The sequence below is a fragment of the Cricetulus griseus genome, chromosome 2 (assembly GCF_003668045.3).
Source record: "Cricetulus griseus strain 17A/GY chromosome 2, alternate assembly CriGri-PICRH-1.0, whole genome shotgun sequence".
Taxonomy (NCBI): domain Eukaryota; kingdom Metazoa; phylum Chordata; class Mammalia; order Rodentia; family Cricetidae; genus Cricetulus; species Cricetulus griseus.
In genome coordinates, this window is record NC_048595.1 from 261519449 (window position 1) to 261543025 (window position 23577).

The following is a 23577-nucleotide window of genomic DNA, read 5'->3' on the forward strand; positions in this document are numbered from 1 at the left end:
ATTTATTGTATGAGCCAATTTTTTAAAAAAGTTATTGATGTTGAAAAATGTTATTCACAACTTCCAAGTAAAGGAATTTCCAATGACAACTAACTCTGTTGAACAGGTCAATACTTAACAAAGCTTCATTGTTTATAATGTGTTTTCCTAAATATTTCCATCTTTAGTCTTCACAACCGTCTTACATGCCAAGCCAGTTGTTGCTAATCTATTTATGAAACATGAGGATATCTACCAGGTAACCCAACAGCAGGAAGTTTCACAGCAGTTCAGACAGTGAGGAACCATTGTTCTGCTAATATTGTTGAAGAGGAAGATGTTGGTGCCAAAATTTGAGTCACTTTTCCAAGGTCCCCCAGACAGTTTTTGGTATTGGAACTACAGCCAAGTTCCTTGTTTTAGAGGCAACCGTCTCCCCTCCTACATCATGGGCTTGTTTGTTTTGAGACGCCAGGCATTACACCCAGAACCTTGCGCTTGCTAAGTAAGTGCTCTACTACTGAGCTGGCCCTCCAGGTTGTATCATATTAAAGCAAATCCAAGGTTACCTTCTTGGTAAGTCTTCTGCAGCTATTTATGGCTTGAAACACATTTAATTACTAAAACTTTAGAAGTTTGGGTGCTGGAGAGATGCCCCCGTGGGTAAGAGCACTTGCTACATAAGCATGAGGGGGCCTGAGTGGAATTTCTTGAGCTCCCATAAAAAGTCAGGCCTATTGCATGTGTCACAACTGTAATCCTAGCACTATGGGGGTTGAGGCAGGGGGATCACGGGGGCTTGCTGGATGACAATTAGTTCCAGGTCCCATGAGTGACCCCATTTCAGGGAATATGGTGAAGAATGACAAAGTAAGACATGTGATGTTGAAGGGACCAGCTTCCCTTTCGGCAGCCATAACAGCCGAATACGTGCTTGCCATAAACTTGCCTTGGTCACTTAGAGGTCAGATGCCTGCCTTGTGACAAGGAACCAATCAGAAGTTAGTCACTAGAAAGTCAGATGCCTGCCTTGTGACAAGGAATCCATCAGAAGTTAGTCACTAGAAAGTCAGATGCCTGTCTCGTGACAAGGAACCAATAGGAAGTTAGCTGGTGGCGCTATGCTTTACGACCCTGGGTGTCCTTTACGGACAAGCGCAAAGCATAGCAACCACCCTGGGAGGGCCTATGGGCCATAACAACCAGTTGACCAATCAACACAGGGCAAACCCTCCAAGCCTGGAGGCACACCAATCCTGAGCCTGTGCATACCCCTAGACACTCCCCTTACGCTGCCCTATAAAGATCTGTACGCAGCGGCTTCCAACTGTCTTTGCTAGCCATCCGCCATGGTGGGTGGGTCAAAGACCCGAGCTAACATGGGGTTAGCTCGTTAAACTACAATAAAGCCTCATGCAATTTGCATCAAGCTTTCGCCTCCATTCTGTGATTGGGGTGGCCGAGGTTCTGGGCTAAGATTCTGGAAGCCTCAGCTTTCCAAGGGTCTTACAATGTCCTCCTCTCACCCATGCACATACATGCACAGGTGCACACGTGCGTAGACATCACTCATACATAGATCACACTCATACACATTAGGAGTTCTCTTGGCTTTGATTCATTCTGTTTGTCTTAATTTGGAATTTAATTTACAGTACTATCATTCATCCCCTTTCTTTCATTTTAGCCATTTTAGTCATGGTTTCATACAGCTGTCAGTCGTCTAAACTTCACTCTCCGTGGCTAAAGTTTTCTCATGGTCACATAAAAAGAAAAGACAAATCCTTGATCTTAAAAAGAAAGACAGAAGTAGTTCAAAAGTGAACAACCCTATTGTTGCAAAACGCCTGAAGAAAGAGACTTACACACTCCCATCATGTCTGGGATTCCCCTTCCAGGGCCTCCATCAGGTTTCTACAGGATTTTAGGAACTCCCGTATTATGTTGCAAAATAATGGAAACGTAAGAAATTAATGAAGAAAATCAATGTGTGATAGCTCCAAAGTGCTCTGCTCATCTTATACCCCTCTATGACCCTCCCAGCCTGCTTCATAACAAATGCACCATCTCCTCCTTTATCTGTAGAGCTTTTGCACTGTTGGTTTTAAAACTATGTCTTCTTCATACTCTAACAGCTAGGACATTGAATATCCATTTTTCCTGAGGGAATTTGACAACAAAACTGTTGGGCTTTATGGTACAATCCAGATTTGACTTACAAGCATCTGCTTAGAGGTGTCTTGAACATAATAGAAGGCAGAATGAAGAGGATTACAGAAGGTTAAGGCAGCCCTGTGTGATCAGCAAAATAATAAGACATTAGAGGGGCAGGATAGTTCTAGCCTGCTGCCTGCTACCCAGTTCACTTTCAATATGGCAGACACTGCCATGCCTGCTTCGTCGTAGTCTGTGAAATGAGAAAATGCCTCAGTACAGCAGGTGTCATGGTGATATAAATGTGGTAGGGATGCTGTAACAGGCTTTATGGAGGAAGGCTAATGCACTCTCTAAGTTGTTTAAAACCTCCAGGTTCTAACTAAAGGACTGGGCTTTTCCTAATCCTAATTGTTATCTCAGCAGAGAGAACACATTTTTTGTGTGTGTGCCTGTTTTCTTAGTCATACAATATATCAAGTTTTCATTGGAAGTAACCTTTTTTTCTGCTCTTTTTGTCTGATCCTCCATTCCAACTGTAAGGCATTGTATCCTCAAGTTAGTTTATTTAAAATAGCTGAGCTTTTGTTTGATTACAATTTTTCTGTTTTAATCTTCTTGCATAAGATCATATTCATAGGGAAAATGCATTTTTCCTTCCTCAAGGGCAAAAATAAGCAGAGATTTCCTTTGAGCTTGGTTCAACCATCAAAGAAGTTCATAAATTTCAAGAAAGGAAGAAAAAAATTAAAACACTATAGTCCAAACTTTAGATTAGACATGCTCTGTGTAAGCTCCTTGGAGACTGGATGTGTGAGCTCCTTGGAGACTGGATGTATGAGCCTCTGAGAGATTGGATGTGTGAGCCCCTTGCAGACTGGATTACCCACAGCAGAGGACTGAGAACCAAGGGCATCAAGGTCTTCATTTCTTCACAAGCTCTCAGTGAGCTAACCCAGTCTTACAGTACTCAGCCATAAGACCAAGTATCTTCTCCATTTCTTCCTCAACCCAGTTTGGATAGAATGAAAGCAGATAGAAATAAACAATAGTCTCTTTTAATAGTTAAATGGCATTGTCTCTATTTAGAAGTTATTACTTGAAATTTGTTGTCATAGAAGTTATTACTTTAACTTATTGTCACTCTCAAAATCCCTCTTGAGCCATCTATCAGTAACTTGTGTGATCCTAGTGTCCACAAAGAATTAACAAAGCTTCCAGATCTGCCCAACACTTATTCTGGGGATGAGAGGAGTCTTCAGCATTGTCCACAACATAGGAAGAAAGACGTGTGAGCATATTGTAAGCCAGAAAATTGCTCAGGAGTTCACACGAGTTTAATCGCTGGTATTCACTTAAGCTTTCTAGAAGATTCCAACAAGTAAAAGGAGCAAATCCATGCAGTATCTTTACTGAGGTAGAGTACCAGAAGTGAAAAATGTGGATGTCAGTGGACCACAGACAGAATCTTATCCTAAAGCCTGTCTCCCTTACAGGGACAATTAACACTCTGTCCTGTCATTTCCAGGCCTTTGGCTTCTGTTCTCTCCTTCCAGAAAAGCCTGTACAAATATCTTCCCTTAGACTTATTCTGGACTCCCTCACTTCCCTGTTAAAATCAATCCCCACCTCTTCCTCCATGTGGCAGGATTTCTCTGTACCTCTCGATGGTAAGAATCCTATGGCTCTGAGCACAGTAGTGTTTTGTAGTGAGTGGCATGGCTTAGACCCCTCGAGAACATGTACAGGGTGCGACAGTTTACAAGTCATCTTCTGGCTCGCCAAATGGCCTCTGCAAGTCCCTTTAGTGTAGGGGGTGCTCAGCTCACTTGTTTATGCATTCCTCGATTATTTGTTGAATGTCTGCTTTGTGCCAAGCCCAAGTAAAGCCTTAAGTAAACAGTGGCACGTGAAGCAGAAACACCAAGTGAATAGATGGCCATACCAAACACCAGAAGCCTAAACGGAACCGAGTCTCTGTTTAGGGTGCATGCATGTTCCGATATAATTCTGATAGAGACATCAACATTCAGCCCCACACCAATAGTGGACCACAATGTGGCTTCCCTGAACTGCCCATCCCAGGAGCTCCATACTTCTGGCAAGAGAGAATGCCTTTTAAGTTGAAAGTTTTGTCTTTCCCACTGTATATGGAAAAATTGACTATGCACTTTCACGGAGAAGGTCCAACCAAGAGATGTTTATATTGGAACAAGCCCCATCTCTAAATCTGGGCTTGTTACTGAATGGTATTTTGTTTCCTTGGATCAGGGAAGGGGTCTGGAAACATCTGTAACTAAAGTATTGTTTTAAAATCAGCATGATTTTCCCCTCAGAGAACAGATAACAAAATTGCTTTAAAGCACACACTCAGCCATCACCATTCACTTCCCCTCTGGACTGTGAGTTATTTCATTGTCATTGAAAAGGCCGTACAAGTGTGAGATTGGCAGCACTTTGGGCATTGCCATCCCCTTCAGACTCTTTCTTTTTACTTCACTTTGTAAACTTGACCTTCACCTTTATGAACATCCTACCAGAGAATAACTGTCCAGATCACAGTGGTTATTTGGGAGCAAAATTTCAAAGCTACAGATGACAGTTTATAAAATGCTTCTAAAACTAGTCCCCACAGTCGTTTCTAAACAACAGTTCCAGACTATGTCACTTACATGTGTGAGCTTGAAATAAAAAATTTTCACTAAATGTCATCCTAAAATAATCTCAAAATGAAATCTTCAAAGAAATCAAAAAGGGAAAAAATTGCATGAAATATAATGAGAAAATAGAAGCACTGTACTAATTGACTTTGTTTTGTTTTGATTCTTGATTTCTTTGTTTGTTTGGTTTGTCTAGACAGAGTTTCTCTGTGTAGACCTGGCTATCCTGGAACTCACTCTCTAGACCATCCCGGCCTCTAGCTCACAGAGATCCGGCTGCCTCTGCTTTCAGAGTGCTGGGATTAAAGGTGTTCTACCGCCGCCGCCACCACCACCACCACCACCACCACCGCCCAGCTTGTACTAATTATATCCTAAAAATAATAAAAATAGTTTATGAACAGTTCAGGAGGTAGTTCAAATTTTATGAGTAAACAGCATATGTTCAGAGAGTTCTCGTTTTGTTTTTCATTTGCACCCCAAATTAAAGAAGTAATGTTTGGGGTGGTAATGCACTACTCTCCCTTTCTTGGTGCAGTTGGTGCTTGGTGTGTTTACTTCTTTATGAGCTGTTTGAAAATGGTCTGTCATCACTCTGTAATCATTGGATGCTGGTCTGAAGACCCATTCCAATCTTCTGAGACTTCACTGGTGTTTGACTCATCGCAGACCTGTAAAATATTCGTTAAACAAATCCACTGCTAACATTTTACAAATGAGAAAGTGAGATAGAATCTCACAGTTACATGTTTCATATGGTTACATGTCTCATAAAAATGCACCAAAGGTAGAATAGGCATGCAGCTTACAATTCCACATTTGGAACCCATCACGAGATTTCCATGAGGTTTACCCATTCTCGGTGTCGAAGGACAAAGGCATGCATTTCAAGGCTCACTCACTTTCAATGAGAGTATTCTATTAGTATAATTTATGGACCATATTTTTCCTGTGACTGCATCCAGATATATGTCAAGTTGCCATATATCCTGCATGACCAGACATCTGCTTCTGGTTCATGAGAGGAAACACCTGCACATACTCTGGTGTCCATTACACAAAGGGCATCCTTTCCCAGGGCCTATTGTCAGATCTTCCAAATGGAACAAGGGAGGTGTCGGATACACAGCTGGATGTCATGCAATCAACTTCCCACAAGAGATATGTTCTCTAATGAGGAATCACCATTATTGACTTAACAGGCACTTTCTAGCTGCACATATAAAAACAATTTAAACTAAAACACCACATATAAATGATAATATTTAAATTAAGAATAGTTGCTGCAAGCTAGACCAGATAACTTCAGAGGGCTGGTGGGCCATGTTTCCTTTCTCGAGTCAGCCATACACTCATAGAGAAAATGTGAATTTGTTAATAGGGTTTGAGTCTTATCCCCCTCAAAGATGCCTAGAGAGTGGTATTCAGATTTATGGTTCAGGAGGTAGATACCGGAAGATATCTACAAGTTCAAGGCCAGCCAGGTCCACATAGTGAGTTCCAAATCATCAAGACTACAGAGTGAGACCTTGTCTCAAGTGTGTGTGTGTGTGTGTGTGTGTGTGTGTGTGTGTGTGTGTGTGATGGTGACCCTCTACTGTAAAATAAGGAATTCCTGGTACTGACATCTCTTCAGTGAGATTCTCTAAAAGTATGATAGACATGAGTAAAGTTAACTTTCCTTCCAGGTATTTCCTAGAGAAGAAGATATGGACAGCATGGGATGGTTCACTATCCAGAAAAGGTCCATTCTTTAGCTGAACCTTCAGTTTTCACCATCGGTCACCACTACCCTCCCCCAAAAAAAGGTTTCACTATGTAACATTGGCTGGCTTTGAACTCTCTAATGTAGACCATGCTGGCCTCAAACTCAAAACTCATAGAGATATGCCTACCTCTGTCTCCCAAGTGCAAGGGTTAAAGGTATGCACTATCACTCCTAGCATCATCCTTTTCTTTTCCTTCATCGTCATTATCTGGTAGTATAGCCTAGTGCAACAAGCACTAAAGATGATATTTCCTGGTTCTATGTAAACAGCCTTTGGTCCTTGCTAGCTCTGGTATTCAGTAATTCTGTAATGACAGACATAGTCAAGATGACCACGGTCATTAAGCACCTGTTCTGTGAGGGTGCTGAGACTTCAGTGACAAAGCAAATAACTCCAGTTTCTGCTCTAGAGGGTGTATGTGCTCTGAGGAAGGAGGGTGGTGAACCTGTACCTCCAAATGCCACTTCTGAGCCTTGTGTCATACAGACAAGGAGAGCTATAGCTCTCCAAGAAGCCACAGTCACAAGAGTCCAGACAGGCAGGAAGCACAAAAGGAAGAGAGGAAACTAGTGGTTATTGGCCCTCTGCCCTTATACTGGACCTGAATGCTCGAAGGTAGTTGATCCTCAGAAGCACTCTAGAAGATAATGTGCAATCACTTCTGATTGCAGAAGGGAAGCAAGGGAAGCAGAAGCTGAAAATGAAATTACCTGGTAGTTTCCCCAGTGCTGGAGCTGAAACTGAATTCCAATGATCTAGAGCATTCCACTGCTCCAGGTTATCTTAGAAAAGACATAACTGCAGAGAAGTGTGGTCACTGTAAGAAGCAGATCTCAGGACTCTGCATCCGTTTCCCTAAAAGCCAGTGGTATCCTGAATGCAAGCATGATTAGGAGAGAAATTCATTTGCACTCTAAGCAAGGATTACTAAACGCCTGTTCCATAAATGGTAGACACACGGGGACTTGAGGTGGCACACACAAGTGGACACTTGTTAAGATACCAAGGAGGTAAGTTCTGGAGAAGTGTCGTCTAAGTGTGCATATTCCTGAAGGGGCAGAGGACTTGCAGGGGTGCCAGGAGAATAAAAAGAAAAGGACAAAGCACTTGAAAGAAAAAAAATCATCACCTATGAAATTTTCTCAATTTATTCCCTTTACTATCTAGTTCAAAGTAGTTATGTTGAAAGATCTATCAAAATTGATTAGTTCAAACAGGGTCTTGTTTTAGATACAAATGCCTTTTTATTCTGATTCTACCAACTAAACAGGGGAGAAATGTCACTTTTCTCAGATTCCTGTAAGTTATGAAAGAGTACATAAAATGTAAGCCATCTTATAATAAAGTAAATCCAATCCTTCGGTGGATAGAATTCAATGTTTAAGATTGCTTCCAGTCCTTTATTGGTTATCCCAGAAATCCATCTTGAAGGAAACATTTTTATTCACACTGCATCCTACCTGTGACCCCTAATGAATTCACTTAAAATTTCTGTTGATGTTTATAATGCTTACTCTGAAAGAGAACTATTTTCTAATTCAACAAAGAACAATTTAATTTTTATTAGCTGTAAAGCTGAATGCAGGAATTTTGGAGAAGATAATATAGGTTTGCTGTGGTTGGGTGCTTTGAGTGACTTATACCCAAGAAAGGCTGAGGAACAAGGCTAAGTCAGAAGCCAGAAAACAGGAAGGACCATGGCTTCCTTAGTGGAGAAGTGTGAGAAGTTACAGGGTAAGGAATGGAAGGACCACAGGAAGCTTGGGACCACTAGACTCTGAACATCTCCGACTTTAGCACCAAGAGCTAAAGGCAGCTAATTCCCCATGCCCGTGAAACTCCCCACTGAAAAGGAATGCTGCCTGGAAAGCTTCTGCTTTGGAGGCTCCATCTTCTACCCATGAAGCATGGTCCCACCAGTGAAGAATGGGCAAATTAAGTCACAAAGAGGATGTAACTGGATCCTTTCTCTTGCCACCCCTAACTGGTTGATAGATCATGTCCATGACATCCCTCTTGAAAATTCTTTTTTCATTTCTTTTCTTTTACAGAAACCTATCTACATTCACCTGCTTTAGTCAGATGGTTTATTTCATTTTGACTGGATTGCATGTGTCCTGGGCTGGTCTCAAACTCCCTGTGTGGCTCAGGATAACCTTTAACTGGTTTTCTAGATTCTGCTTCCTCCTAAAAGTATGCATCCTAAGCAGCTATGGAGAATGAACCCAGGGCAAGCATTCTACCAGCTGAACTACATCCACAGCCCCAACCAACAGTTTAAATGTCCTTTTCCCGCTGGGCAGTAGTAGCACACACCTTTAATCCCAGCAGTCAGAATGTAGGGGGAACTCTATGAGTTTGAGGTCTACAAGTCGAGTTCCAAGACAGCCTCCAAAGCTACACAGAGAAACCCTATCTTGAAAAAACAAACAAACAAAAAAATTCCTTTTTCCTTTCATGTAAAGGAATAGTGGGGAAAAGATGATAAATCAATTTCAATTTAGAAGGCTAGAAGAACATGATCTTAAATTCTACAACCCAGCTTTGTTTATCTTAAATTATTGCGGTCTTTTTCTGATTTCCATTTAGCTGTAAGCCAGTTAGGGAGAGCTTGTATGTCTAGCCTGTGGGTCCCTCTTTGTACATTCTGTTCATCGAAGGGCAGAGCTGGTCAGAGTTCCATTACTAGCTGTCTTGGACCCTGTTGTTGGACCCCAATATTTTTCTTAGGGAAAACTGGGGAATGAGCCTTTATTACTTGAGTGTTGACTTATCTGCCAGTTGGAAAATGAGAATATTGTGGATGATTCTGAGAATCTGCAACTTTACCTCAAGTTAAGAAAAATTCAACCAGAATCTGGAGGGATGTCTCAGTAGTTAAGAGCACTTGGGACTCTTGCAGAGGACCCATGTTCAGTTCTCAGCACTTACATGATGGATCACAGCCACCTGCAACTCCAGTCCCAAAGGATACAATGCTGTCTTCTGGCCTCTGTGGGTACTGGACATACATGGAGCACATACATACAAGCAGGCAGATACTCATATGCATAAAACAAAAATAAAATAAATCTTTAAAAAAAAAAGAAAGAAAATAAGTAGGTGTTATAAAGTCCCCTAGGTTTCACTGGTAGCCTAGGGTAAATAAGTTTACCACTAGAAAGAATGAAAGACTGTTAAAATTAAATTGAATACCCACACAGCAGAACTTAGAGATTGACTAGTGGTTTTCCCGTGAAAGGATGGGGGGGGGGGGTCATCACTGCTGTGAAGTGAAAAACAAAGGAAGAGCAAATTAAGTAAGGAATTCTTATGCTCATTTATAAACCATGATAAGGTTATACAAAGTGAGTATCCAGGAAGCGAAGGAATTACACATGTTCATCTGATTCGTTGTGAGGACCACATCAGTAACTTCCTGGGAATGATGCTTGAGGAGCCTCACCAGATCTAGACATAGAAATCCAGGGCACAAGCTAAGTGATGTCTTTCGCTTCCCTTTCTCTTCTTTTTCTTTCACACATTCATGGTAATTTGTATATTCTCTTTATGGCTTAGTAAATAAAATATTGCCAATACAGAGGCCAATATTTATCCTGCCCTAATCTCACTCTCATTCTTAACCCTTAAGGAGCCTGATTTCTTCACTTCCCTACTTTTCTTGGTATGTGTACACACCTACACAAGGTATTATGTGTTTTGCATGTTATAAATGTAACATAAATAACATACTGCTTCTCCTCAGCACCTGCCTTTTCCTTCAATAGTATAAGATTTGCTCATAACTAGAAATATCTGTTCCCAGGCAGCTCATCTTTACCGATTCAGATGGATATCTTTTCCAGTTGGCATTTCCAGCATCTTTTTGCTATCTGTCAATCACTGAGATAGGTAGTGGGGACACGAAGATGAATTAGACACTTATCCCTATCCTCACAATCCAATCAGTGATCTCAGGGAATCAGGGGTGTAATTTTCAAATTGTGATATCATGTTCCATGTGCTCTAATGAGGTATCTGTAACGTGTCATGTGCGTGAGAAGTCTGAAAGACTTTGGGAAAAGTGTTCCCAAGAGATGGAGGGAAAAAGAGACACCCTTGACTTCTGTGACATGTCACATATGGGAAGTGAGGAGATGTGACTTTACTAGAGCAGAGAGAGATGTTGGGTTTCTATAATGTAGCCTTGCATGTTAAGTTCAGGAATTTTATTTATTCCTATAGCCATTAAGAGGCAGAAATGTAGTGTAATAAGACCTTTTCAAAGTTAATTCTGATATAAAGAGTAAACTAGAAGTGTGTGTGTGTGTGTGTGTGTGTGTGTGTGTGTGTGTGTGTGTGTGTTGGGGGAGACATGTAAGTACAGTAAGTCAGGAAGGAGTAGTACTAGAGATTCTGAATAATCCAAGGTATTGGAAACAAGGAAGAACTGTCTTTGTAGTATTTTAGAGGTAAATGTTAATTCTGTAGGATACAAAGGGTGGTAGGAGATGGAAACTATCTAACACATAAGGCACTAAGAGATGATTGCATGTAGAGAATTTTAAAATTCTAGTAAAACTTACTAAAATCAATTCTGATTTTTTATTTTCTATGAACATTCTAAATAATGTCAGGGACAAAATGTTCCTCCATGAAAAACCTTCCATGGTTTCCATTCTGACAACTACTGTAGCTATTGTTGACTATCAACAATTAGCACATCCCACCTGCTGGGCCTTCAATCAACGGTGTGTGTGTATTCGGTCGGCACAGACATGAGCTTGGAGAGCATCTAGTCCTCCAGTACATCCCAACACAGGCTGTGAGTTTTAGAAAGCAAATTCCTAACAGTTCCAAGGTCCTTTGGTTGCTTTCTCGCCTCCATGTGCCTGCAGTACACAGTGGGTGCTCTTTGCCATTCTGTATGCAAATTTTTCCCTCATATTTGAGGTATTAATTCTTTTGGAAGTGTTTCTAAAGACTACATTTATAAAAAAACATATTTGTGTAATTTAGCAATGTTAATCCATCACTTTTTTCTTTTTATGTTCTTTCATCTTTATCCTTAAGATACAATATAATATCATTGAGATACAGTATGAAGAGGAAGAAATATTTTAGGAAATGTTACAGTGATGATGGCATGGCACACATTAAATTCTTTGTGTCTGTGGAAGTGGAGATGGACAGGCATGACATGAACTTAGAAGCAAGAAGTGACATAAAAGAGCCAGACTGGAGATAGGTAGAGTGTCACCAGTCACCATGATGGAGGAGACTGATGTGCTTGTGGGAACTTGATATTGTCTGGTGAGGCTGTGCTGACAGAAAAGGAGACTGCATGCCCTGGGAAACGTCAACCAAGTAAAAGGGAGAGGTGTGCCCTGGAAAACGCCAACGAAGCAAGAACAGCAGAGGATGAGACTCTCTCACTCTGAAGCCCTGAAAAATAAAATGGAGAAAAAGATAGTAGAAAAACAAGAATAGTTTCCCCAAGAGCATACTGTAAGAACCTCAAGGAGACAGGTAAACAGCATTAACTATGTGAATGGGAAAAGGACTTGGGGAAGGCAAGCCTAGGATATCCCTGAACTTCGTTGTTAGTGCCTCGTTAACAGAGGAAGCTATAAGATAGGTAGAGGCAAAGATTGTAGTGATGGAAACAGAGCCAGTGTGAGTGGATTCAAGTGAGAAGACTCTCTGGGTAAGAGAGGAAGAGAAGAAAGAGAAGCAGAGCTGAGGGAAGGTATACTTGGAAGCTTAGCCCAGAGAGGCAGTGAAGGCTTACCTACCTAACTCGGGACCCAGGACCTGTGCAGACTCGGTCTCCTCTCACAATCACCACTGTGCAGAGATGGGTGGGGCCGTAATTTGGTTCTAGAGTGCCTGCCTACCCAATGGCTATGGCTAAAGTCTCCCGAGCCTGTGGCACTATTGGGAGGGGAGAGAATCTATAAGATGAGGAACCTGACAGAAAGAACTGAGGACACTGGAGAATTTCATCAGATAAGCCAGTATTTGAATCCCAAGTACCATGTCCTCTGCTCCCTTCTCCTCTCCTCTCCTTCCCAGTTTCTATAAAGTAAACAAATCATCTTCTGCCTCACACTCCTATTGAAATATCCTGTGATGCCACAGAACCAAGACCATGAGGCCAAGAACCCTAAACTGAAAGCTCTAAAACCATGAGCCCTCCATCTTTAAAAGTTACCTAAGTTACTTGGATGTTTTGTTATAGCAATGGAAAGCTGACTAACAAATAATGTAGGAGGGAGAAGGAAGGGAAGAAGGGGAGAGTGGGGAGAGGAGAATAAATTGGTCAAAAAGCCACAGATGTGTGGGTTCCAGAGCAGACACTCATCTTTCTAGTAAGTAGAAAAAAATCTTCTGGGATGGGTAGAAGGCATAAAGAGAAACCAAAACAAAGGGAGAATTTAAAAAAGAAGAGTGAGATTTCCCAGCCAGTGGCATCTAGATTATCTAATGAGAAGAAGGAAGTTTGGAGTGCATTTCTCCTTTCTATAAATCCACAGCAGCGTTTCTTCAGTGGTTGTGAACCAGAGAGAAAGAATACAAGGAAAGGAAGGCTTTCCTAGTCACTCTCGGCATGTGAGCTTCCCTTCTAATGAGCCTGAGTGAGGAACCTTGAAGCCCAGAGGGTCCACAGAACAGAACACAGAAGTAGTGTCACCAGAAGCATTGGCTGCTGCTCAACACCAAACCGGTGCAAAGTGGCTTCCCTGAGACCACTGAAGAAAAGTCTAGTCACCCATAATAATGCCACCTCCAAACTTTGTGTGAAAAGAAAAGATAATGTAGGCAGACATGGACAAGACTGCAGACCATTATATGGTAATGATTACGTTGAATGACCCAGAAAACACATGCGGCTCAGTGCTGGTATCTGTCCATAAATATTAGTTATTGCTATTCATTAAAAAGTCCTGGGTGCAGATGGTGGCAGTGTTTGTCATCTGGCAACATGGTTCCTTGTAAATGGCTAAGGAGTCATCGAAATCCCCCAAACTCATTCTCTCTATGTGATCATATAGCTGACCCTGAAAGTTGAATCTCTTCCTTTCTTGGAAATGTGTCCGCAGCAGTTGACCCTAGTAAGTTAAATAAGACTGAGTCAGTTCAGATTTAAAAAAAAAAATTGGCAGAGTCTAGGTTGTGTAATCAAGACCCAGAAGGCGAGGAGTGAAAAGAAAAATCCAGTTACACAAGGCAACATGAGCAGAATCCAGAGCAGAGGCCAGATGTTAGCAGAAGACTAATTTCAAAATTAGGGAGAGGGAGCCCTGAAGCCTCCTTTCCTTATATAAGCAGCAATCAATACTATAGATGAGCGACCTATAATATATTCTAATGTTCTAAGGAGAAAAGTTTAGGAAGTGCTCATCAGTATTAATGAGCACAGCCATTCCAAATCCAGTGCTTCCAATGGAAACTCCATCTAGCTTCTAGTTTGATACTTTCAACTTTACAAATAAAGAAGACTGTTTCAACAGAGTCTGTGTCTGCTGGTATCTGCAGTCCTGATAAATGTTTGATCCACAGGATGTGGAGACAGTTACTTGAAATCTGTGAGTGGGTCTGTGCTTTCCACCCATGAGAATACCCAATAGCAAATCAGGAATGTTGAGCAACAGACTCGTAGATATAGCATGAATGGCACATTAAGTAACTATGTATCCACTCTTAACTAATTAAAAGGTGTGGTTTAAGATCAGTCACAACACTGTGATCCACTGAGTTCCTGAGCATCTTAAACATTGTTCCCATCTTGTTAGTGACTGAGAGAGTGAGAATGCTTTATGAAGTAGACAGGGCATGGTGGTTAAGAGCCCTAAATGTCAAGCACATAGGTCTAAAAGCCACTTAGGAGAAAGCAGCACCACTGTCCATATTCAGCTTTTATCTGTTGCTAGGGCAATCAGAAGAAATGCCTTTGAGCTGAAAAAAATAATAACTCTGAAGAATGTTGAAACTGCCCTCCTAATCAAGCTATGATGAAATCACTGTCAAAATCTAAAAATTAACTTCATCTATTAAAATTCAGGGAATTTCAGTTACGAAACAAGTGCTTAGAAACACCCAAGAGAGGGTATGTGGGGAATTTGCTCCAGGTTCAAGTAAAATCAATCAATCCTCCAACTTCTCAAAGAGCAAATTACATAAGGTAGTGAACTCAGTTAATTTGGTCCAGTACCTTGCCAATGGTTTTATATGTGAAAAATAAAAACACATTAAACCCCATCTGAAAAAATAGAACCAAAAGTGGTTAGTTTCTTAATTTGGGGCTATTTCCCATTGCAGATATTTCTACATTTCTGTTTTTATAAATAACAACAAAGAACCCCATGCAATTCCTCTTTGTTTGTAAGTTTGTTCCTAGAGTCAATTCCTTGCAGCAAAATCTAAATTGATGTGTCTGAATGCACACAGTCAATTTGAATGCCCCTAGTTCTTTGAGAACAGAGCTATCCCATTCTTAAGTCTGTCCATGTCTTAAGCAGATGCAAACCAGGATTGTGAAGTACCATGGAGACTCTGGGTTACAGTTCCACCCCCCTAAGTGAGAAAGAATATGTAGTTATTGTTTATTTGGTTTTATATTTGTTGTTTGTTTCATTTATTTATATTTGTGCTGCTGCTGCTAACATCTTTCTTAAAGTGATTTTATCATTTATCTAAACAACAAAAACAAACAAACAAAACAACAACAGCAACAAAAAAAAAGTCATGTTAACACTGAAATTAGACCCAAAACACTGTTGCATGGAAACAAGAAGAAAATAGACTTTTTATATACAAAGACTTAAGACGTAAGCAGAAAGACACATAATGGGTATTCTCTTATTTGAGAAATACCAATGTGGGAAGTTGTAAAAACTCTGCATACTAGTGAGTAAATTCAGACTTCTACTTAAGTCTCTTAATTAAAGCAAAAATTGGTGCATCAAAATTCCAAGTCTAATTCAGGAAGGAAGATGAAGTCATGCTAATATTTATAAAATGTTTGTAGATCCTTGGTTACAGACACAACGCAGGTGTCATTTGCAATTATCGGTTAGGTCCCTTGAGCACAGCACAGGGACAGAGAGCCTGCACTTTGTCATGGGATTTTTGTTATAGTTCATTTGCAGCTGGAGATTCCTATCTGATTCCCTGCAGGTCATAGGTTCATCTGTTTAGAGACCTCAAGATGTGTCTGTTGCCCTCAGCTGGCCCCTTCAGGTTCTTCCCAAATCCCATCAGTTTGCCACCTTGTTTGTTTTAATGAACAGTCAGGGACCTTAGATCTCAGGAGGATGTGTTAAAGCATTTAAACTATTTACTCACCAGTCTTTTCAACAGAAATTCTCAAGACTCCAAATATTTAGGTCTATGAGGAAGTGATGCTTCTGGCCAATTAATTTGCTCTCCTGTGACCATGCTTGAGAAGCACAGTAGGGTTTCTGTGAATGCTTCAAATAAAATCTAATGATAACTCTTTCTGCCAGATGCCTGGGTTCTGCCGCCGCTTTAGAGCCACCAAATAACACACAGAGTCTTACATTAGTAACAATGCTGCTGGCCAATGACTAGGATTTCTTATTTCCTAGCTCAGTCTTAATTATCAACCATAACTACTAATCTATATATTTTATAAGGACTTATCTTAATGAGGACGCCGGCCTTATGCATCCTCTCTTCCTGGGATCACATGGCAACCTCTCCCTTTCCTACATTTCCCAGAATCCTCCTCTCCTAGTCCCACCTAACTTGCTTCCCTATTGGCCAACAGTGCTTTATTTATCAACCAATAAGTCAAACATATACACAGAAGGACCTCACCCATAAAATCTTATTATTTAGGTGGATACTTGACATACATATAATAATTCCAAATACAAGTTTACCACACCTAAAGGATGAAGAGTGAACTGTTCTTCAAAACAAAATTGTCTTAAAATTTTTTTATGTTTATTTTATTTTGTGTGTATGAATGTTTTGCCTGTATGTGTGGATGCGCACCATGTGTGTGCCATGTGACCTTAGAGGTCAAAAGAGGGCATTGGATCCTTGGATATAAAGTTATGAGTAGTTGTAAACCACCATGTGGGTGCTGGGAATCAAACCTGGGTCCTCTTCAACAAAAACAAGTGCTCTTAATCACCTAGCCAACTCCCCAGCTCTAATGATTACAATTTTAAAGGAAACTTAAAAAGTGTTCTGAGTGATGACATTATTGTCGGAATAAGTCTACTTGTCCTCAAAGACACTTGCTCAAATGAGAGCAAAAATAGCAAAACAGTTGTACAAATGGCATTGCTTATAAAAAATTAATCTTAAATCAACATAATTCCAGTATTAAATAACTTATAATGACTTCTCAAAATAGTGATTGCAACATACATAGTCACCTCCAGTTCCTTTAAGGATAAGTGCCATGTGTAGAAATCACACCAACTTCCTCCTTCTACCTTAATTCTAATTTCTATTAATGGAAAAATTAGATAAGTATTTTACATGCATTGTGTGGTAGTTTGAATATAACTGGCCCATATAATCTCATAGGGAGTGGCATTATTAGGAGGTGTGGCTTTGCTGGAGTGTTTATAGCCTTGTTAGAGGAAGTGTATCACTGTGGAGGCAAGCTTTGAGGTTTCCTATGTACAGGATACCATTCAATGTCTATTTTGGGGGCGGGGGTTCGAGACAGGGTTTCTCTGTGTAGCTTTGGAGCCTATACTGGCACTCGCTCTGGAGACCAGGCTGGCCTCGAACTACAGAGATCCGCCTGCCTCTGCCTCCTTCAGCAAATCCTACCGACATGCGCCACCACAACCAGCCCATTCAATGTCTTAGTTCACTTCCTGCTGCCTGTAAGATGCAGAACTCCCAGCTATCCTCCAGTCCCACATCTGCATGTTTACATACCCCTCCCCTCATGATGATAATGGACTGGACCTCTGAAACTGTTAAGCGATTCACCCCAATTAAATATTTGCCTCATAAGAGTTGCCGTGGTCATGGTGTCTCTTCACAGCAAGAAAAAACCCCAAGACACATTGATTGATTTTTTTTTCACTCCAAGCCAGACCTCACACCAATGATAGAGTAAGCAAATGAAAACTATTTCTTCTTTTTTCATGGGCATGAGTGAATGGCATTGATTAATCCAATCTCAATAGAGCTAGAGAAAGCTATAATAATGAGATCACTCAATGATCATGAAATACAAAAGGGTCGGCTGTGGTGATGCAGGCCTTTAATCCCAGCACTTGGGAGGCAGAGTAATCTGATGAGTCTACATAAGGAGTTCTAGAATAGCCAGGGCAGCATTGTCTCAAGACAGCAACACACACAAATAAAGGTCTGCAAGTGATTCATTCAGTGGAGAGCAGCTGATCAAATGATATGACTGTAAAAACCATTTTAAAGGGAAATTTTACCACTCAGTTATTTTCACATATTAATCACCTAAATATTTTTAAACATTAGATTTATTTTTTAAAAGAATATTCTTTTGGGATATAAAGGAGAAATTTTACACTTTTTATTCATTTTGGCCCACTTTGTAATGCTTGTAATAATAAAGATTTGCAAACAAAATTATCCAGAAAGGAAGGCTTGCTTCAGTATGTTAAGGATGTAATAGAAGTTCAAATTTAATGGGGGAAAAAAGTCCAAAGATTATAAATCCCAAGTCTGGCATTTCTTATCTGTGTTTCTTCATTTAGCTGACTTACAAAGACCACGAAGTCCCTAACTGTAAAATGAAGATAACAGAGTTCTTCCTAGGTTTACTGTCAAATGAGAAAATTGTACATGACCTACACTTGGATTTTGTGGACATTCATGTTCAATTAGTTTAACATTCAATTTAATTAGTTATGTAATAGGGAAGAAAGATTTGCATTGGTCTGAACCCCTACCGAGTGGAATGACACTGTGAAAACCACACTTAGCAAGCATCCTCAACACTGTAATCCTGTTAGTAATGTTTCACAGCCATGGGTGAGGAAATGTACATCCTCTGCATGTTCTTTTCTTTTTTTTTTCCTTAGGACAGCTCTCAAACTGACCTCAAACTCACAGTGCAGTCAAGAATGACCCCAAACTTCTGCTCCTCCTGTTTCCACCTCCAGAGTGGGGTGGCAGGTGAACACCACCATGCCCATTTATTCGGTGTTAGGGATTCAACCCCAGGTCTCATGAATGCTGAGCAAGCATCCTCCCAAGTGAGCCACATACCCAGCCCCTCTGAATTATCTTAACGTTTACTCCCATGTATCTTTATCATTGTCTTCTGTAAGAAAATCTTCTCACATGGGAAAAGCAGTTGAATGTGGCATCTAAAATCATGCACAGGGGATGGAGGGATGGCTTGGGACTTAGGAGCACTTGTTACTCTTGCAGAGGACCCCAGTTCACTACCGAGCACCCACATGGTGCCTCACAACTATCTGAAACTCCATTTTCAGGGGATCTGACACCCTTTTTTGACTTCTGAGGGCACCAGGGACACATATTGTACACATACATACATGCAGACAAGACATTCAATACTTACTTTTTTAATTGTTAAGAACTTAAAAGCATGCAAAACACCATCTTCTAGAAAGAAAACAGGCAGACATGAATTTAATTTACAAGGAAGGTCATTACCCTTCTACAGACCTCTCCATGGCACAGTAGATGACAGTTACTACTCAGGAACAACACTGAGAAATACAGTTCTGCTTTTGTCCTTGAAAATGTTTGTGTTTTAATGTTAAATGGTATGTTCTGCCAATTCCTATATACTTTCAAGAAGACACTTAATAAAGAGATCTTGGACTTCTTGTAAACTGTGATGGAATATTTCCACGTAAAGAAATGATCTTAAACTTGACTTCCTTTGGAATAATATAACTTCTCTCAAAACACTTAATTCCATTCGAGATAATCTCTGAAACTCTGTAACACAAGGCATAAGATACCCACTTCATATGCCCAAATGATGGCATAGAATCTCCACATGCCCAGGGCTTCCACTCACCTATCTGTTACACTTACTTGGTTTTTTAAAGATGCCTTCTGTCTGTATACAGGAATTGCAGCACATAATTCTTTTGGATAGACATAGCCTATAGGAAAGGAATTCACCAGGTTTCCCTTGCTCTGTCGGCCAGAGGCCAGACACCTGCTCTGCATAACCCTATCCCTGCCTCCCATCTTTGTATCTCTCATGGTGTAATCTTAAAGACAAATCAGGCTCTGTCCCAGGTCACAGCTCAGTCTGGGGAGTAAATAAACTCTCCCCCTAACCTTGGCACAGCGTGATTTCATCGATTACACCGTCTGCTCTAGACAGTGACTGCTGGACTATTGAGAAAGACTATTTCAGCCCTAGGAGAACATGAAGGGTGGATTAGGAATGTATACCACTGAGTACCCCAAAGTCCGTATGCCTCAGTTGTGCTATCCAGCTCTATACAATGCAAATCACCACATGTTGACTGAGTAATACATGTACACAAGGCGCCATTCAAGACCTTTCGGGTCCAAAATTGAAATCTCTCTCTCTCTGTCTCTGTCTCTGTCTCTGTCTCTTTCTGTCTCTCTCTCTGTCTCTCTCTGTGTCTCTCTTTCTGTCTCTCTCTCTCTCTCTCTCTCTCTCTCTCTCTCTCTCTCTGTCTCTCTCTCTCTCTCTTCCTCTCTCCCTCTCACCCTCTTGTGTTGTTTTCAAGACAGGGTTTCTCTGTATAATAGCCCTGGCTGTACTGGAACTTGACTTATAGACCAGGCTGGCCTCAAACTCACAGAGATCTGCCCGCCTCTGACCCCCAAGTGCTGGGATTAAAAGCGGGCACCACCACCGCCCAGCCCAAAGTTGGAATCTCTGAGTAAGACTGTTTTTAATGCAGCCCTGCTATTTTTCTGTAAATCTGAAATTATTTTAAAATGCAAATGTCTTTATTAATAAAACATGAATCCTTTGGCCTTGACGTCAGAAGAGCTGAAGCTCCCCAAATGACTATAAATATGTTCAGTTACAGATCCAGGAGCTACTGTTTGGAAACTACCAGGCTTATTTATATTCAGATGTTCACTACTGTCAGCCACTCCTAGTATAACTAAGACCCTGAACATTGCAAGACGCAGCAAATTTGTAGGCCATCAAATCCATTTTCATTAGTCATGAGCAGGACTCATCTTAAACAAAGCTAGGATTCTGCTGCCGTGTGATTCTCTTCTGAGGGAGACACCAGTGTATATAGATCTGAATCTATAGCCTGGTCTCTAGCAATAGCAATTGAGATGAATTATGAACATTACAGTTAGATTCACCTGTCTATGTGCCGAACCATGGTATAGACATGTATAAAAACAAACAAGAAACTTGGGAAATCAAATGTTCTCCGTGAAGTCTTTTCAGTGGCAGTTTTAGTATCTTTCTCTTTTCTACCCTCTTGGTTTGGAGAAACCGAGGAAAGGGTTACTGTCTACTACAAACTCACAGGATAAATTCCGTGGTCCCGCTCAGCCTGTAATTTTCTCATTTGGGTCAAATTTCTTTGACTTTACGTCATGAACAAATGTCCTTATTATCTTTGGTACTTTCTTCAAGAGAACATGTTAAATTTTAGCTTTAGGGTCCAGATTGGTGGTTTTTATACAATAAGATACTTGTTTCTCTGTAGTTTTAGATTCAGATTGGTGCTTTTATACTGTAAACTATTGTGTTTCCTTTCACAGAAAACAAAGAAGAGGAAATGGATTCACATAACAGTCAGAGGGACTCAAGCCAGACATAGTAAGAACTGTCTGGTACCCATGACAGTTCACACTACAATGGGTCACTGTGGGGTGTCATGTGAAATGTTCTCTGTAAGCCTGTGGAAACAGTCTAGATTCTTATCTGTCTGGAAGTCTGCTTCCAGGCCTGTGATGCCATTTTTTTTTTCCCAGCACCATTGAGATATCCCAGAAAATCATGAATTACATCTCCATAAACCTAACCACATAGGGAATCAATCTCATAATATCTCTCCATAGGAGGCACAGATAACACAGGGGAGGGTAACTCATTATTGTGCAGGTCAACGGGTACACAATCCCACAAGCCACTTAACTTCTCTGAGGTTCATCACCCAAATGAAGAAAAGTAATATATTCTCAGAAATTATGACAATCAGAGAAGTATGTGACCAGGCTTGGACTAGTGTAAGACCTCATTAACTTCCTTCCCAGGACCTCTGCAACTCTGTGGCCTAGAAACATAGAGGGCTTTTTGTTTGTTTGTTCTGAGTGTTTCATTTTGTGTTTAATTGTATATGTATATTCGTGGTGGGGGAAGGGCACACCTGATGTGACACATAATTTGGAAGTCAGAAGACAACTTTGTAGAGTCAGTCTTTTTCTTCCACCGTTATCTGGGTTGTGAGCTCTGGGGATCCAATGCAGGTCACCAGGCTTTCAAGGAAAGCATTTTTACCCACTGAGCCATCTCTCTAGCCCCCAGCATGGAGCTCTTTAAAAGCTCAAATGCACTAAAGGCTCAACTCTATGTTACTATGGCAGAGTCAGTCACTCAAAACTACAAGTCCTTATTGTAGGGGGCATTACACAGCTTCTCACCTTGAGAAAAACCCAGCCATGGTCTCATTTGGCTTTGTATTGTTTGGATTGGAAAAATAGAAAATTCCCCCCCCCCTCTCTCTCTCTCTCTCTTTCTCTCTCTCTCTCTCTCTCTCTCTCTCTCTCATCTCTGTCTCTCTTTCCCATTAGCTGTGTGTGCCTCTCTCTCCATCACCTCTGTCTCTGTCTGTCTGTCTTTCTCTTACCTAAGATCCTCTCTCCCTTCCTCCTTACAATGATGGAAGCTTGCTAAGTGTTCACCTTGTGCAGAGTGATAGATGAAAAACTGTACAACAAAGATTGTGCAGCCACCTCTGTTGCAGAATGGCTGTACAAATGACACACATTCATGTTTTGTTAAAAAAGATTTCATTTAATAATCACCTCTTATTACTTTCCTCAGAAAATGCTGAACACAATATGTCTTTCCATAATGAAAATGCATGTCGCTGTCTCTTTCAGAGATGCAATGCTGGATTCTTTCGCTCATGGTCAGGAGAATGTTTACCCTGTGACTGCAATGGCAATTCCCAGGAGTGCTTGGATGGCTCCGGCTTCTGTCTGGTAAGTCAGGGACATGCAGGGAAAATGGCCAGCCAAGCTTTTTTCTACATTTCAGTTTTTCCTACAAAAATATATCATGTCAACGCCCTCTGATCGCAAGTGTCCCCTCAGGCTTTGCATGAATGTGCATATGTGCTCCAGGAGGGTTCTGTCTTCCCTTCCCTGGCAGCTGGCTTCCTGCTGTAGACCAGTGGTGATGGGCTGAAAATAATACACAGCGGAGGACCCCCACCCTCCAGATTCCTTCGTAATAGTATAGTCTGCCAGGTGTTTGGCTTCATCCCATTTAAACCAGAATATAACGATTGTCCCATAGCCTGTTGCAGCATGTAAAATAGTCAGGTCTATGGATCAAAATGATTTTTATAAAGAGTTGTCTAAATCAAATAGCCAGTAAAGAAGGCTTTGTCTTCTGTTCTTTATAAGTCTGCATTCAAAGCTGAAAATATAGAAAATTCTCTTCCCAAAGATGAATTCCCCAGCAGACAGCTTTTCAGATAACCAGATACTGATGGAGACGGAGAAGGCTGCTAGTGCAAGACATTGCTGCATACTTCACATTGACCACTTAGTAAAAATTACCATTGAAGTACTGGCCAGAGTGGCTCTGGTAGAAGCCATGAAGTCACTTAAAGTTTGTGTACACTCATCATGTTCCTCTTCAACAACTGTTAAGACATGAAAATTCTGTGCTACAGACTCCTACATGGAAATGGAGCCTTCCCAAACTGCAAGAGTAATTTTACTTAAACTACAACGATGCTTATCTAGATACATTCAAAATTACATAATTATCTCTACTGAACACATCATTTTTATTGTAAATGGCCTCTGAGGTAAATACCTTAAAAGTGCAA

The 23577-nt window shown here is 40.8% G+C and overlaps 1 protein-coding gene across 2 annotated transcripts in view; it reads left to right on the forward strand.

Moving 5' to 3' along the window:
- Window positions 1–23577, forward strand: part of Lama4 (laminin subunit alpha 4) — a 134892-nt gene that overhangs the window by 13570 nt on the left and 97745 nt on the right. For both annotated transcript variants that reach the window (XM_027402141.2, XM_027402140.2), the window contains exon 2: window positions 22619–22720. In XM_027402141.2, the coding sequence (XP_027257942.1) occupies window positions 22619–22720 (102 nt within the window). The remainder of the gene's footprint in view (window positions 1–22618; window positions 22721–23577) is intronic.